Here is an 18,165-nt window from a genome sequence, read left to right as displayed (position 1 = left end):
AATAACCAACCAATGGGGTTCTCCATAAACATGATGGCGAAGTCTTGGCCTTCAGCAAAACTCGTATGAAAACCCTAGAGAAGCTCTGTGCAGGATGTGGACGCGCGCGAATGCAGGTACTGGTAAGCATGTCTGTGTGTAGATATGTCTTCATATTGTACACCGGCCAGTGTGTTGCCATTTCAAAGGAATAGCTTGAGCGGAAGTCATCAACAGCTCCATTGATTACTAATATAAGGGACTTCTGTGCTCTACAATCACACGTCAGAATGCTGGCAGTGACAATTGGATCTGTAAATCTTGACATTAATGCAAGCGTGAATTATTTGCGAAAGTGTGTAATAAACTTTTCACGATGGGCATCCAGTGAGTTATCTACCCACTCGTGTCAAGCATGTTGACACCTTCTCTGCAGACCAATCAGTGAACAGTTGTCAGTTCAATTATTGAATTGCCTTTGAACTACCTTAATGCCAATTCAACAGGGTAAACATATAAACTCTGTGTTGTTTTTAGCGCCTTAAACAACAGAGGGTTTATATGTTTATATGTTTACCCTGCTGTTTGATTGGATTAAGGCAAGTGTGGATTAAGGCAAGGCAAGGCAAGGCAAGGATATGAATCATTCCACTGGTAATTTCCAGATTTACAGTATATGTCTACGTGTCTGTGTACCGGTTTACGCATTGCCCTGGCTGTTTAAATTCATATTGAGCTCATCGAAAGCTATGCTTATACACAAAGGACTGTTAATGTTTTCAATACACTTTGCAGTATATATGTATTTGTGTCTACATGTCTACATAATATGTGTATGCATGGGCTTGCATACAGATAATAACGTTAACACAATCATATGCTGTATAAGTGGTGAGTTGTTCAGTTCAGTACATATTATGTGTGTTTGTTTGCAGAACATTCAGCATGCCCAGTGATCATTTAGGTCTTGAAAAAAACTGATATGAAGATGTTTTTTAGCTTTTCGGGCACAGAATAGAATATAAAATGCAAGTGGTGGAATCGGATTGGTCCATTGAGAGGCTCAGAAGGGACATAACTGGTAATTACCACTGGTTGCGCTACGATCGAGCCCACTGATTCCAGCCTAGCTCGTCAAGGGTGGAAACTGGCCTTTTTTTAGCCAGTTAACTCTCTTGCCTCGGGGAGATGGAGTGTCCTAGACCGGACTAATGCCAACTAATGGCGATTTGATAGTATTACCCCACAGAGATAATATGCTGCAGTTTAACGTGAATCTCAGACACAGTATACTGACCACTCAAAGAAGTTATACTGACCTAGCCGACCAGTCCTTGTTTAATTCACACCCCCCGTCCCCCCCACCCCCCCCCCCCATTTAATACCGAGCGCCAGACACTATACACTATAACAACACTTATTATCTTTTAACGTCTTTTATTATGAGAGAGAGAGAGAGAGAGAGAGAGAGAGAGAGAGAGAGAGAGAGAGCGCATTGGAAACAGTTTCTGTTTGCGATAAAAAGAAGAAGAATATAAATCAAAATATAATGGGGCTTCATCCAATTAAATGTATCTCTGATCTGAAAACAAAACAATAAAATGTGTACTTACTGGGTTGATTCCTTTGTGTTCAGGGTCACATACTGAGAATTACTGACACAAGCAAATAAAATGTTCTACTCAAAGTGTATTAAGCATGGCCTGATCCCAAAAGTTTGCCTTTTGTTTTATCAATATATATATGTGATTTTTGAGGTACTGTATTGATGTAACTAAAACTTGTGAATCGATGCATGTTATGTGAAATCGGTCATTGTATTGTTCGATGGGTTGAAGGCGCTTTCATATAACAGTTATAGCAATATCAGCATCCTATGTTTAATGCATAATATGTGGCATAAAACATCCAACAACACGTTTTGATATTCACACATTAATTCTCATAGTTGATACACACGTATCCGTTATGTTTAGAACACGTTTTCAAATACTCACAGAAGAGCCAGTGTCCATCAGAGCCAAATCCCGTGGTGATGCTGACGTATCTGATTTTGTTGGGTGTTGCGTCTGTCCACGACATGAACTCCCGTCTTCCGACAGTGATGCCATATCCCACTGCTACTCGACCATCTTCATAGCTTATCCAGAATGGTAAATGCTGATCTGGAGAGAGAGGCTTGTGAAGAGCAAATGCCTCGTTTGTGCCCTGCTTACTTTCTCGGATGACAGACTTTGTGTTGCCAAATCCTCCAATGACGATCTCATATATGTTATTGTCAGTGTCGCCGTCGTTGGCGACCAAGGCAATGTGGGCGTCGTTGGAGGCCCGTACCCAGAACACGAGGGCCGGAATACAGTTACCTTTTCGTGTCAAGCGGACGCCACGGGTGGTAACAGTCTGGTACTGGTAGACATTGTCTGTTGCAACACCTGCTATAGGTACCCCACTGGACATGCCTCCATCAGAATCTGCAGGACAGGAGCGGTAGACAAATTATATCTGTACTAGAAAGTCTGTGTAAACAAGGTGCTGTCGGAGTCTGAAGGTAAAAGCGGTAAAAACATTACATCTTAAAAATGCATAGTCTTTTTTTTGAACACTAAACGTCACATTGGTAGTATCCTAAAATGTAGTGACGAGAGCAAATCATACATAATTCAGTTAGCGAAGGTTCAGCAAACTAGGAAGATAAATTTCATAGATGCCATACAAAACAAAATGTTCTGTTGATAGTAAAATATAATATTCCAGCCAAAAAAAGAAGGATTCAATGACAGCATCATACTACAGACCAGTAGGGTCAACAAAAGTCTGCATGACCTGTCTGGGGGATGTTATTCCACTCTGGTTGCAAGGCCAATAACAAGTCGTGCAATGGTTTCAGGTTCAGGGTAACATTGTCGTACACGAGTATCAGGTTCATATCACATTTTCAGTTGGGTTTATTTATCCATTTTAACGTTAATATACATTATTTTCCATAATGTTGTAATTCCTGAATTTGTTTCTGAATAATGCATCATCTTCAAATAACAGAAGACATAAATGAAAACTATATCCGGTTAGAATTGTATCACACTGGTGTGGTAGTTTTAAATTTGAGTTGCTACTTCAGTATATAACCTCGCTCCGAGTTGTTCATAGAAGGTATCAGAAGAACCATTATGGTTATTCCTCACACAAGGTTATACATGGCCGTTACATGGTAAAGAATACTCGCACATAAGAAATTTTAGTTTTATATGGCTGTATCAGTCAGTTGGAAATGTAAATATGTTTCTTAAATTTCAAAATAGGTCTATAATTATGCTCTATCAATAATGGCATTCCACTTGAGAGGATAGTTCACGTTATGAATATTACAAAACCTTCAAGACTTTGCTTCAACAAGAAATAATTTTCAGTACTCACTACGGAAAACTTCAGAAAACATCAACTTAGATATTGACTTGTCTTACATGAAGCTGTATTATTCTTATAATCTGTATCTTTACATTTTCTAAATTTATTGAAAGATCTGAAACATTCTGTGGTCAAAGCAATTATTTACTTCATTTCTCACTTTGCCATTTTTTCTGTTCCTGTCAGGTGAAGCCGACAACATGCCTCTGCAATATATTCTAGGCTTGTATCAATACATATAAATGCACTGTCAAGTGATTCTTGAACAACGTCGGATGAAATATTTTTTTAAACCGTTCAAGCTTTTCATTTTCCAAAATATATCTAAAAACACATTTACAGTTTTTATTCATTTTAGGGTGGTTTCAGAAGTTTCTTCCTGGTTGGGATTGAAAGGCTTCATTATCGAAATAGTCCCTTTCACTGTTATAACACCTGAACTAGAAATAAAGGAGCCTTCATGACAAGAGGAATGACTTAATCTTTCCATTAGTCAACTGACAACTTTCCAGCAATATTCCAGCAGCTACAGCCTTTGGTGTCTACATTTCACAACTTTTAAGGTTCAATCGAGCATGCTCTTTCCACCACGATTTCAAAGAGCGTCATACGACTCTTGCTCAAAAAGTGTTTGATCTTGGTTACAACATTTAAGTCCTCAGCAGTGCTTATAAAATATCTTGGTGTGACTTGTACTAAGTGTTGCCATGTTGCCCCAGGTGAGCAATTGAATTGCATTTGCATATGACGGGTAGGAGCGGTGGGTCAGATACACTCACCTTTTTGCGAACCCATAGGGTCATCACAATGATTCAAAGACACATGCTCATGATATGGTCGGAATTGTTCAATGGAATCTTATGAATATGGAATGGGTTTTGTTGCTGTTATTTATTATGTTAATGGAAATATTACTTTTTTGTTCTTAGTTTTCAATTCCATTGATGATATCATTGGAATACCACTCAAAGACACTAAAGACATATTATTTCCTCTGTACTAATCCTTACCAAACTGCCAGGACCCAGAAGACCCGAACCCCGTTGTGACGGCGAGATAGTTGACCTCATAGGGAGCTGGGTCCGTCCAGGTCATGAACTGTCCTGCGCCAACAGTCGTCCCTGTGCCCACTGATATCACACCTCCTTCCCAACTGATCCAGAAGTCGCGGAATTCCGTGGAACTGAGAGGAGAATGAAATGTTTCGACCCTGTTGGTTCCCTGTCTGCTGTTTCTGATTATCGATCGCGTATTGCTATATGCACCGAGGACGATTTCGTACATGTTCTGTCCCGTTTCGCCATCATAGGTGAGCAAAGCCACGTGGGCGTCATTTGAAGCCTGGATCTGTAAGCATTTTTACATATATTTTCATTTCAGCCTAATAGTAATCAGAGACATACAAATGCTTGGGTGAGCACATTAGAACGTTGCATCAGCATTGTTTTAACCTTATAGAGTTATACAGTATGAGGCATAATTATTGAGAATTGAAAAATCTTTAAAATTGTAAATATGAAAATTTCTCCCCAAAATATAACATATTTTATGTGAGCACAAACCTTCTTTAATCACATCACAGAAGCATCAATATTTTATCAGACCACCATTTGCTTCCAAACACAGTTTTATACGATTGGGCATACTTCCTATTAGAGAGGTTAGAGTCTCGTGGGTGAGAGAGTCCCAATATCGCACCACCTCGCGCTTCATGTCATCAACTTTTATCAATCCCTTTTGGTTCACCGACTCCTTCATGAGTCCCCCACATATTTTCTATAAGTTTTAGTCCGGGCTGTAGCTAGGCCAGTGCAAAACTGTCACATTGTTGTCCACAAACCACTGCCGCGCATGTCTTGCGGTGTGTTTGGGGTCATTATCCTGTTGCAAAATCCAAATATTTCAATAAAAAATTCTGCATTTGGGATCAGGTGAGCTTCCAAAATGTCTGTATACCTTTCACTGGTTAAATTACCCTCGAAAACACACATGGGCGTAGTTCCAAGTGAAGATATCCCTCCCCAAACATGAACTTCGGACTGTACTTTGGTCTCTGGTTCAGTGGAACGGAATGACATGTTGTCCACATTTTAACATTGTTAGGATATACCCATACAGAGCTCTCATCTGTGAAAATAACACTGTTCCAGTCAAAGTCTTCATGCGCCAAACACCACTCTACACGTCTATCCTTGTGTTCTTGTTTAAAGAGCGGGGAGGCAAATCCTTTCTTTTTTTCCCATCGAAGTTCAATCAAATTTCTTCTTACTGTAGATTTGGATAAGTTTACTGTCCCTCTGTTTGCCATTTCATATTGGATTTTTGAGATACTCGCCCTTCTGTTTTTAGAAGCCAAAATACCCATTCTCACACGATCACCAAACACCAGTTTTCAAGGTCTCCCCGCTCCTTTTCTGTGCTCGATTCCTGAACCATTCTCAATATTCTTCTTAACTCTATGCACTGTAGAAAGAGGAGTATATGTGCTCTTTGCTAATGTAGCAGCATCAGTGATGCCTTCATCATGGAGCTGTAGAATCAACCTTCTTTTCTCCTCTGCACTCACTCCTGATTTATATCAGGAAAGGTCGTCTGGTCCTTAATCAAGGGAGATAATTTGCTACTTCTAAAATTGAAGAAGAGTTGCTTCCCCTACCTCAATTTTAAACGCTTGTCAATATTGATATTTTATGTATGCTTCCTTGAATATGACATTAAAATTCACAATAATTTTGAACAAGAATGTATGTATATGAAGTAATGAAATCTAAATTTTATTGATCGTAATAAGACGAATTAGCTGCCAGATACATTACAGTTTCGGCATGCTGGATGTTCTCAAACCACGGTGGAAAAGGACTGTCTCCTCTTTTCATAGTTTTGATGTAGTGACCAAAAAACACATCTAGGCTCTAACAAAAGAAAAACACCCAAGACTAAAATATTATGAAACCAAAGAAATATAGGTTTAAAAGCTCTCCATAATCCAGCAATTTGAACCCAATACCAAGTGACTCAATACTTAAAATGTCGGTGAATGAGCTCTTGGTGTTTGTGGAAAAACTCAGCAACATTTATTTTCCCGTGTGAACGAACTGAACATTAATGAAAAGAACGCAAGCATGTACTGTAACCACCCAATACTCCTTTTGGGTTGCCCTCACGACAAGCCTCATACTGGGGATGCATTCTGACTCTGAAATAATGAAAGGTGACGAGGAATGATGAAATAAGATACTTTACTTTGAACTTGAAGGATGTGGCTTGTGATCTTATCTTCACATCCACCTCCTGCAATGACTGGTAGTTATACTGGGTGTCTGTCTCAAGCTCTACATACTGCCTCGTCGCTGACCAGCCATAAGAGTCTAAGAAAGACAACAAATAGTCAAGCACTGCGACCATGTCATATCCGCGCCGATACGGTACGATGACATGCAATCATGCATATTACCACCCTCTTACGACACGCATTAATTGACGGAATCCTTGTTTAACTCATTATCACGAATGCATCATTGGCAACAGTAAAAACGTCAACGCCAGAGAATAACCAAGCTCGATTATCCACCGAAACAGATTCCAGTGTCCAGGAAATATCGGGTGCAGATAATATGAATGGAACATAGAAATGCTGTCTAATAACATCCGGGCTTGAAAACCCTTGCCTTCCCTCGACAAGCGACAGGTGGATCGGGTGGTGAATACCAGCTTGAATTTTGCTGAGTAAGACAGCCGGAATAATACTTCTGGTGTACCTACGGTTACAGGCCAAGTGGTAAATCAGATACTAAGATGTAAATCCATGCCTTATATAGCGATTTTATAGTGCCAGACCACTGATGCCACTCGGCATGGATACCCCACCCAGACACAGTACTCATTACGGAAAACTTCAGAAAACATTTAATTAGATATTGTCTTACATGAAGCTGTATTATTCTTATAATCTGTATCTTTATATTTTCTAAATTTATTGAAAGATCTGAAACTTTCTGTGGTCAAAGCAATTGTTGACTTCATTTCTCACTTCGCCAGTTTTTCTGTTCCTGTCAGATGAAGCCGGACAACATGGCTCTACAATATATTCTGGGCTTGTATCAATACATGTAAATGCACTGTCAAGTGATTCTTGAACAACGTCAGATGAAATATTTTTTTAAACCTTTCTAGCTTTTCATTTCAGACAGTATACAGACTCAGAGGCGACCAATCCTTTTTTGGAACTTATAGTAGAGCACACGTTCTCTCCGATCAAAAGATCAACATTTTCTAGGGGTTCTGTCACGGAGCTGTGCTCCTGAGACCAGGATGTCCTTAAACAAGAATAAAGTAATAATTGAAAAACGTAACTTGACTCCTGATAGTAAATAGGCACTTGACCTAAAGTAAGCAATCATGGGAAAGTTGGTTATCGACGGATTACTTGGAAAATGGGGTACAAAATGTAAATATAAAAGCCTAGCTAATACGTTTTAGCTAAATACCAATAGAATACGTCAGTACCAGACAGAAAACTGCCCTTTAACCAGTAAGTAAGCATGATGGTCTAGCGATACCTGGAGGTAAAGATTTCTCCAAAGGTCAATACTGTAGGGCTATTGCGTGAAAATCAAAGTAACTAAAACAATTTCAATAAATTAATAAATTTGTATAGATATACTAGGTAACATATAACAAATACATCCATGATAAGTGTATGCGATTAAACTCCTAGTGAATTTCTTTTAAGGTTATTAATTCTCTAAGGCCAGGTTCACACAGTGCCGTTATGGCTACCTCTTGAGATCAGACAGCGCTTCGATACAAAAAGTGAAAAAGTCGGATTACTGTCCTCAATGATCTTGAATGTCCTGTCACTGTCTGAACGCAGCCTTAAACATTCGTAACAGAGTCCTACGGATCGCGAAAGATCCAGAGAGGTCGGCTAAGCACTCCCGACAGTATGGTGCGTCCCGTAACATTCGGGAAACTCTGCCGATTTTGCCGAGTCGAATTACAATCGTGACTATGTCGCGACAGATTCTGCTGTATCGGATCAAAATCGTAACAATGTCCTGTGTTGTCTGGTCGGTGCCCTGTGGATCGTGATGAACGTGCATGAATTGTTCATTGTCGTTTCTTTGCGATTGAGTCCAGATTGCGTCCAGATCTTGCCGAATGCGAACCGTCTTTGTCGGTTCACTGTCCTGCCACAGTCTGATCTCTGTCGGATCGCATTCGGGAGAATCGGGACACTGTCAGAACAGATTCGGTCGTTTTTCAACCGTTTGCCGAACGGTGACGACGCCGGGCAATTAAGAGAGAGGGAAGCAGTACTTTCACTAGACCGTGACAAGACTAGATTTACGACCCCGTCACAGGCACCAAAGTCACGTACCCAAACATATGGCGATAGGCTATTTCAACATTCTGGCCTATTAATATGGAAAATATTTAAGATGGAGTCTGAGAATAATAAGCGCTAGAGAATAATATTTATAATGAACGTAAAGACACTGGAGTACGATGACCCACAGAATTTGTTGAACGGTGACGACGCCGGGCAATTTTTGTTTTGTTCGTTGTTTAAAACCGCAATATTCCAGCTATATGACGGCTGTGTGTAAATAATCGAGTGTCAACCAGACAATCCAGCGATTGACATCATTAGCATCTATCCACGCAATTAGGATATGATGACATGCATCAAACAAGTGAGGAATTCTGCTCACTCGATCCCGTTAGTCGCCTCTTACGACAAGCATAGTCGCCTTTTACGGCAAGCATGGGTTGCTGAAGACCTATTCCAACCTGGATATTCACGGAGAGAGGGAAGCGGTACGGTCATTAGGCCGTGAATACACTGGTTTTACGGCCCGTTCACATGTACAGAAACATATGGCTACAGGTTTTTTCAAGATGCTGGCCAATTGCTATGGAACAAATAAGAACCTGAGAAGCAGATCTTTGAAAAGGCAATTACGTCCTGTGTGTTCAAGAGAGTGTTTGACCAGACTAATCATTGTCTACACGCTGAGTGAGGTGTACGTGTGGGTGCATTTCACAAGACCGAGGAGCGTCCATTCCAATTTAGAATGAACGTTGGATTGCTTTGGAAAGATCGTTCATTCCAACCTTTCCAAAGCTTGGAAGGATCGATCTTTACGTAAAATCCAAAATTGGATTGGCAACATTTCCAAACATATTTCCAACACAGGAAATGTTTGGAATGACTTGGAATTGTTTGGAATTGTTTGTAAGTATGTTTAGAAGGAACACATTAAAATATGTTTTATTAGTAATTTGAACAATAAAAAGACTGAATTTTCTATTGAGTTTAAACTATACATAATAAATAATAAACTTATCTCAAACATTCACTACTTGTCTGTCTAGCGAGGGGCTTTTACAGTCGTATTCTCCCTTAGTTGAGAGAGAGACCCGCACTCGACGCATCAAGACAATAATAGGTCTCAAGATTAAGTTTTCGGCTGGATGGCAGCTGCCATTTAATTATAAAATAGACAGTCGCCTAGACGGCTGACATGTAAGTGCGCCGACATGTTCCTAAAGATCATAAAATGGACAATCTTTGGTAACATCTAATTTATTGTTGTCTCACGCCAGAGCTTTGAGTAATTCTGTTCATTGAACAATTGGAATTCAGGAATTATCAATACTTGTTTTACTTTATATAAGATAAGATAAGTTCACAGACTTTGATTTCCAAGTCCCGATTATCAAATCAATGAGGTATCAGTTTCACCACATGTGCACAGACCGCCTATGCGTATATATATATCTATATCTATATATATATATATATATATATATATATATATATATAGATATATATATAGATATATATATATATATATTTCATAACTATTTACCAGTTAAAGTCCTGTCCTCTTTTCAAATAATCTGAGAGAGTAATCATCATTAACGAAACTCATTCTCATCAAAGAATACAGAACAAATAAAGAATCAGATGCATACATTTATTGCAATGCTTCATTCATCACGAAGCAGATTTACATACATTTGTGAATAGCACTTAAACTTTTACCATTGTCCATGTAAACATAATAATATATACATATATACAAAACAGGACATGCATTTAATAAATATTTTCCATAATATGGATTTCCGAATATATAAACGATTTCAACGTTGATATTCCAGACAAAAAGAAATCTTTTGTCTTTTAACGTTCAGGAGAAAAGGGTTTGCTTTCACAAATGAACATATATATGGTTAGCGTCATTATACAGCAAGGGGGGAAATTCGTTTGCTCTAACTGCCTTCACAAAAACATTCCAGCCCTTAATTACCGAGGCAGCTCGGCATTGCCTAAAAGTCGGGCCAAGACGGGCTAAAGTGTTATTGGCTAATTACTTCATTTCGGATGCAACATACACACATGACATTACTGAACAATCACTAACCCATAACGTGCAACATAATTAGGTATTTCGGAGTAAATCGCTTGAAAAGCAGAAAGTGGAGCTGTGTGTAAGCGTCGCTGATCTAGGTAACATGTAAAAGAGCAATCTTTAAACGAAATAAGATTTGAAACGTATCCAATCCTTCTAGTTATCGCGATACAAATTTCCATCTGTCGGCATAGCGTATATATTTATAGGGTAGTACTATATCTATGTAAATACTACTTAATAATGTCACTGTTCATCGTGTATAAAGCAGACACGTTGGTTAAAGTAGACCTCTTCTCCCCATACTCTCAACAGTCTCACAAGTGTTCGGTCCGACTTGGCCCGGGCTGTCAAAATCAACGTAAACCTCACAGATGTAACATGAAATGGATTCACACCTATAGATAAGTATTATATCTACCTAAATATCTCTTTTTAGTGTCTCAGATCGCGGTTTTTAAAGCAAACAAGGTGCTCACAGTGAAGCCCTTTTCCCTCTACATTCTCAACATAGTCTCTTATCAGAAGTGTTTGGCTTGTGTTGGGTCCGACTTGGCCCGGGCTGTCAAAATCAACTTTTCACACACAGATGTATCATCAAATGTGTTTACATCTGTAGCTTAGTATTTTATCTGCCTGTATGCCACTTTATAATGTCACAGTACATCATATTTAAAGAAAACAAGGTGCTCAAAGTAAAACCCTGTCCCCTCTACATTCTCAACATAGTCTCTATCAAAAGTGTTTGGCTTGTGTTGGGTCCGACTTGGTCCGGGCTGTCAAAATTATATTTTCCTGAATAACATGTTGTTTGCATGTAAAATATATGTCCCTGTTCACCTATGTAGAAAGTCAATAAGCGAAATAAAACTGAGTAACAGACTGTGTATTATAGATCCATAGAAATACGATTGCATAGACGATAAATTCAGAATACAACAGGTGTAAGGTTTAGCTAATTGAAATGTATCTCGATGACTAATTGAAATGTATTTCGCAGGTAATGATCAATAAACATTGTGACAGAAAAACAAATGAAGGATTGAGTTGAATTTTAGTTTTGCGAAAAAGGTCCGTGGTTTCTGTGGATGAAACTAAGTTTGACAATGTTGCAAATGATAACTTTCTTTGACTTCATTACGGATTCCCCAACCTGTTTCGAGGAGAATTGTTTACAGTTAAGTAAAATTCTAATTAAGATTTCTTAAAGCTGTGACTTTGGCAAATTCAAACTTCGATATCATGGTACACAGTTCTATTGTAAAGTCAGATTGGGAGTTCGAGATGGCGCTATGTATTTTTATCTCGAATTTGAAATAAGCGGTTAAATTTATGTTTGTTTTCTTTGTTTTTTTGTTTTTTTTACGCCACACTCAGCAATATGCCAGCTATATGACAGAGGTCATGCAAATAATCAAGTCTGGACCTGACAATCCAGTGATTGACATCACGAGCATCAATCCACACAATTGGGATAAGATGACAGTCATGCAACCAATCAACCAAGTCAGCGAGCCTGACAACCAACCCGATCCCGTTAGTCGCCTCTAACGACAACCACATTCACCTTTTAATACAAGCATTGGTTGCTGAATAACTGCTGTAACCCTGATCTTCACAGATCCAAATCTATATGTATTTTTATGGTGAGGCGGTCGTGATCGGAGAATAGGTTCGAGAGTTCGGTACACACATTCGTGGTAAATATCTCTCATGTTGTGGATGATAGGGATTTTGGCATGTTTTGAAGAAATGTCATCACTGGCATGTTTTTGATGGTACACAAAACGTAAGCTTTACCTCGAACATTCTAGATCCGGTCACAAAATATATGCTTTACCTTTTACTGATTTTTGTATTAATAACATTACAACGTTTCTCAAGGTTACTCCAAGGATTCATTAAAGTGCATTTTAAGCACCTAAAATTGATAACTTACACCCTGATCGCAAAACTCCTAACGGTTTTTACTAAAAATAGATAGGAAAACTTTTGCTGAACCCGAGATTTGAATGACTGACAAATACGTACTTTCTTGTGTTCTCATGCATAAAACAGCAGTGAAATCATGATCTAAGATGGCTTAATGTGGAATGTGTCTAGGATTGTAAACTATCCATATTGTTCCAAATTGTATGCATACACATGTGTCATGTCTTTATTTGGTTTTGTGTCTCTATCCGCTAACATATGTGGCAAGATACACCTTCCAGGATAGTGGACGATGTGGACACTGACGTAAATTTCTACATGTCCAAACATTCCCAAACAGACAGAAGCATATGCTTTCTGAAAGTCAATCCAGCACATCGTTGGTGTCGTTGTCGTTTTTGTCGTCTACGTCATCATTATCCTTCAAGGAAAGTGGACGGAATGAACACTGGAATATTTCGAATATTTGGAAATGTGTGCATTTCAATTAATATAAACACTATTTTAAGCGTCAGGAAACGGGATTTTTCTTGTCATGAATGGCGAGTATAACAACTTGGGAAGCTAGCTTGACATTTTTCGTTAGTACGGTCCTCATACTGTCTTTGCCTTGTTTCAAAAGAAACAGATAAATCGGTCATACAATGGTTTCATTGGAATGACTCTGACTCTGTACGTGGGCATATGCCAAAGAATTTTATAAGTAATTATCATTTCCCACGACGCCCTCTGCATGTTCTAGGTCTTTCCATTGATGGTCTCGGAGTCAAAACCACACATTACCGTAACAAGAGGATCGAACCATGCCAGAGATACTGTGTTTGTGTCAAGTTGGACATCAACTTTGACAGAAAATCACACATTGACGTTTTCGAGTGGCAAGTGACCGGTTCTGGGTCGATTTGAGATGGCACTTCACTTGATTGACACTCATTTCTGTACCGTCCAGCACCATCAACAAAATAAACATTAACATTGTTATTCGGTACTGCATCAATGGGTCGTTTAGGAAAATCCATTGAATGACTTGTTTTCAGTCTTGACATGCTTCACAGGAGGATCTTCAGATAAATAGATATGTGCACGATTAAATTCAATCATGAAAGGCCTCCTTGTTAATCACACCATAGACGTTAAAATATGGTGATCATCCTCATCATAAACAACTCTCATCATCATTATCATTATAAAGTTTATGTGCCCGTCACAGTACAGCGTATTTAAAGAAAACAAGGTATAGATATAAAAACACTTGATGATACATTTGTGAGTTTAAAGTTGATTTTGACAGTCCGGGCCTAGTCGGACAGAAATTTCTTCAGAAAATACAGTAAAAGTGTTGAACGGTTCAGTTTTCTTTAAATACGATTTACTGAGACGCCATAAAGTGGTATATAGGTAGATAAAATACTAATCTATAGATGATATATCAATGTGTTTAAAGTTGATTTTGACAGCCGGGACCAAGTCGGACCCAACACAAGCCAAACACTTTTGATAGAGACTATGTTGAGAATGTAGAGGGAAGAGGGCTTTACTTTCAGCACCTTGTTTTCTTTAAATACGATGTACTGAGACGCTATAAAGTGGTATATAGGTAGATATTATACTCGTGATTTTAAAACTTTTTGCTTACATGTATACAAGATGAATATTGCACGGCCCACGGTCTCCCGCTCTTTATGGTTTGTATTGCTTGTTAGTTTCCAATATAATGGGGGTTGATAAATGCCAGTATCAAATGGCAGTCGGGCGCTTTTATGCTAGAAATAGGCGCCGTTTTGACAAGTTTTTGTGGTTTTGTATAGTTTTATACCTATGTTTAGGGGTTCGTCACTCTTTAATAATATCAATATTGCTGCTATGCTCGGGGAATATTCACCCACATCCGGGACCTTTTACTATTGTACATCTGAACATAAGGAGCTTGAAGGATAAGGTTGATCTATTAAAAGCAGAATACGGTGATTTTGATATTATCTGCCTTTGCGAAACCTGGTTTCATCCTGGCATTTCAAATGATGTAATTATTATATCTGGTTACCATCCACCGATTTCAAAGACAGACCTACAAGGGGGGGGAGGGGTCGCAGTGTATGTAAAAGATAACCTGTATTTTACGCACGTCCCCTATCTTGATCTCCCAAACTTAGAAGCTGTATGGATTGAGGTTATTGTAGATAATAATAAATTGGTGATTGGTACATTCTATAGAGGGGACCTCAGGAACTACTACTGGGATTTAATTGATGAATCATTTGCGGCAGCTGCTGATAAAAACATTAAAATGATTGTAGAAGGTGACTTTAATGCTAATATACTTAACAGACGTAACGACAAAATTGAATATTTACAATTATTTTACAACCTTATACAACTTGTTGCTGAACCTACACGAGTAACGGACACTACTAGTACTTTGCTTGATCTCATCTTTACTTCTGTTTATGGCATTGTACATGAATCAGGTGTTCTTCCTCCAGTATGCAGTGATCATAGTCCAGTATTCGTTAGTGGTTGTACGACCAGGGGATTGTTCTTGGATGAATGGCTACTTGCGTAAGCTGATGAGGAATAGAAATCGATTGCAAAGAACTGCCAAAAGAAGAAAGTTACAGATTGATTGGGAGCGCTTCAGATTAGCACGGAACAAAGTTATTACTGAAGTTAGGAAAGCTAAGCGCGCTTATGATTTGAAATTAGATGATACTATTAATTCAGAAAGTGGTACTAAGCTTAATTAAAAAAATTATACAGCACAATAGAAATTCAAATACACAATCCTCTCCTATTATGATCAATGGGAACGTTGTTGATCATCCCAGTGATATTTCTGAGGCTTTTAATCACTTCTTTATTCAACAGGCCCAAGTTGAAGAACCCGAAAAGAAAACTAATAACTTACAAACGGCTGTAAATAAGCTAACGACTTGCTCTTGTCTGAAAAAGAAGTCCATGATATTTTATTAAGTCTAAATATTACCAAAGCTAAAGGTCCAGATAATATTGGTAATAAGCTTTGAAAAAAATACCTCTACCTCTATGTGCTCCCATTACTTTGCTGTTAAATTTATCGCGACGACTTTCCTCCTTTCCTTGTCAATGGGAAAAATCTCTTATTGTTCCAACCCATAAAAAAGGTAGTGTTTATGATTGTAATAATTATAGACCAGTTGCCCTGACAACTTCTCTTTCTAAGGTATTTGAAAAATGTTTATTTAAGCATGTCTACAATTTTTACTTGGATAATGATATCATAACCACTTCACAATAGGGATTCAAACCTGGAGATTCAACTGTTTATCAGTTAACCGAATTATATCACGTGATCTTCAAAGCCTTTGATGATGGAAAGGAAGTTCGCGCCATATTTTGTGATATAAGTAAGGCGTTTGATCGTGCTTGGCATGAAGGCTTATTAGTTAAATTAAAGTCAACAGGGATAGGCGATAATCTTCTGGACTGGTTTGGAAGTTATCTTTGTAATAGACAACAGTCTGTAGTAATTAATGGCTATATGTCAAATTATAAACCTGTTCTAGCCGGAGTGCCACAGGGCTCAGTTTTAGGACCTCTGTTATTCCTTATTTATATTAATGATCTGACTCATGGGATAACGAGTAATATTAAACCTTTTGCTGATGATACATCTTTATTTCTAATTATTGAAGATCCTGAATCCACAGCTGCTTTATTGAATAGTGATTTAGAATTATATCAAACTAGCCAAGCAAATGGCGGGTGAAATTTTCTACCAAAACTAATCCTAGTCCTAAATTACCTCTGCGAATGAATGATGTTCTTTTACCCGAAGTAAGTGATCATAAACATCTAGGAGATGGAAAATGGCACAAACACATTGATTATATTGTACGTAAAGTGAGCCCATTAATTAATTGTTTGCGTAGCCTGAAATACCGTCTAAATCGTAGAACGCTCGAAACCATGTACAAATCTTTTATTTTACCTATTTTTGATTATTGTGATAATATTTGGGATAATGAACAAGTAAAACTATTAGAAAATTTACACTTGGATGCTCTACGAACAATATGTGACGCAGTACGAGGAACCAGTCACAAACAAAATTTATAGGGAAACGGGTTTATGCTCACTGTCCGACAGACGACATTACCATAAATTATGTATATTTTACAAAATGGTCAATGGGCTAACTCCTAAATATCAATCTTTATGGGTCCCACCTAATATATCTTTCATAACTGGATATAACCTTCGTACTTCTAATGACTTCCAGACCAGTGCAGGACGCTTATCCCAGTATAATCGATCTTTTTTGACATCTGTGACACAAGCTTGGAATGCACTTGATATTAATATTAGAAATGTAGATTCCTTATCTCGGTTTATATTTATCTCAATTAATTTCTAGAGAAACTAAGCTTACTTCAAATTTGCTAGTTATGGCCAGCGGCAATGCCAAGTGGTTTTATCTAGACTTAGGCTAGGTTGTAGTGATTTAAAATCACATTTATTTGAAAGATTTCTGATTGATAATCCCATCTGTCCATGTGGCCTAAATAGAGAAGATGCTTTCCACTTTTTTTCTGTCTTGTCCATGCTATGCCAAGTTCAGAATTGATAACTAGTTTTTTGTTAACCAGCTCAGCATACATACTATACTCCACGGCAATGAAGATTCATTTCCCTCAGACAATGAACATTATAAAATCAGTTCACAATTACATCATTGAAACAAACCGCTTTACGTAAGTTATGTGTCAACTTAAGAATATAAAATGCATTTGGTATGTTGCTTTCCATTTTATTTCATTTTGTGTTACTCATTAATGTCTGCTCTAAAGACTTCATTACAATCCACATGTATGATGTACAATATTAGGAGAAGAATTAATATAGGCCTTTTCGGCCTGTTTGCTGATCCTTTTTCCATTTTGTGACGTTGTGTAATGTAAAATCTGAACATTAATGGAAATAAAATACTGTTTAAATCATCTGGGAGGTTTTAAGTTGATTTTGATAGCCTGTGCCAAGTCGCACCCAACACTTCTGACAGATATTCTTAAGAAAATACACACGCGATTCACACCCGTTGCACACCCGTGTCCAACGGGTGTGAATCGCGTGTGCAACCCGTTGCACACGCGTGTGCCACGCGTGTAACACGGGACCGGGTTCCAGTTGAAGTTGACAAATTTATCAAATGAATAGTGAAATAAAACAAAACAGTGAGATGTGAAATTTGAGTTAATGAGCGGCCATTGAGCTGTGTTCACCAGACCGTAAATACAAGGTCGGCCCATCTTAATTAGTGTTCGGTTGCTAGACTTTTATGGCATGAACCATTCCACTAGGGTCCAGTCTAGCCATTGTGGCTAGCCGACAGTAGAACAGTAGTGAATTTAGATGCGAGTTTATTGCTAAGAAACCCCCGTGTTGACACGAT

The 18,165-nt window shown here is 38.2% G+C and overlaps 1 protein-coding gene across 1 annotated transcript; it reads right to left on the bottom strand.

The window, feature by feature from the left end:
• Positions 1 to 1,435: 1,435 nt before the first annotated feature.
• On the bottom strand, positions 1,436 to 5,820 carry LOC125376000. The gene is made up of 4 exons (XM_048387150.1): positions 5,756 to 5,820; positions 4,395 to 4,567; positions 1,977 to 2,450; positions 1,436 to 1,561 (listed from the first exon to the last, which is right to left on the bottom strand). The coding sequence occupies exons 1-4, from the start codon at positions 5,818 to 5,820 to the stop codon at positions 1,545 to 1,547; spliced, it is 729 nt and encodes a 242-aa protein (XP_048243107.1). The 3' UTR covers positions 1,436 to 1,544.
• Between the last annotated feature and the right edge of the window lie 12,345 nt (positions 5,821 to 18,165).

The sequence above is a fragment of the Haliotis rufescens genome, unplaced genomic scaffold (genome assembly GCF_023055435.1).
Source record: "Haliotis rufescens isolate VD_foot unplaced genomic scaffold, xgHalRufe1.0.p SCAF_67, whole genome shotgun sequence".
NCBI classification, from domain to species: domain Eukaryota; kingdom Metazoa; phylum Mollusca; class Gastropoda; order Lepetellida; family Haliotidae; genus Haliotis; species Haliotis rufescens.
Note: the sequence above shows the minus strand (reverse complement) of the source record. Positions and strands in the feature narration are given on the sequence as shown.

Excerpts from the sequence above, each read along its gene's own strand:
- LOC125376000 (XM_048387150.1), bottom strand. The coding sequence starts at position 5,820 with ATGGTTCAGGAATCGAGCACAGAAAAGGAGCGGGGAGACCTTGAAAAC. Across the intron at positions 4,568-5,755 it reads AACTGGTGTTTGGTGATCGT|TTCCACGGAATTCCGCGACT; the intron begins GTGAGAATGGGT and ends TTCTCCTCTCAG. Across the intron at positions 2,451-4,394 it reads TTCTGGGTCCTGGCAGTTTG|ATTCTGATGGAGGCATGTCC; the intron begins GTAAGGATTAGT and ends CCTGTCCTGCAG.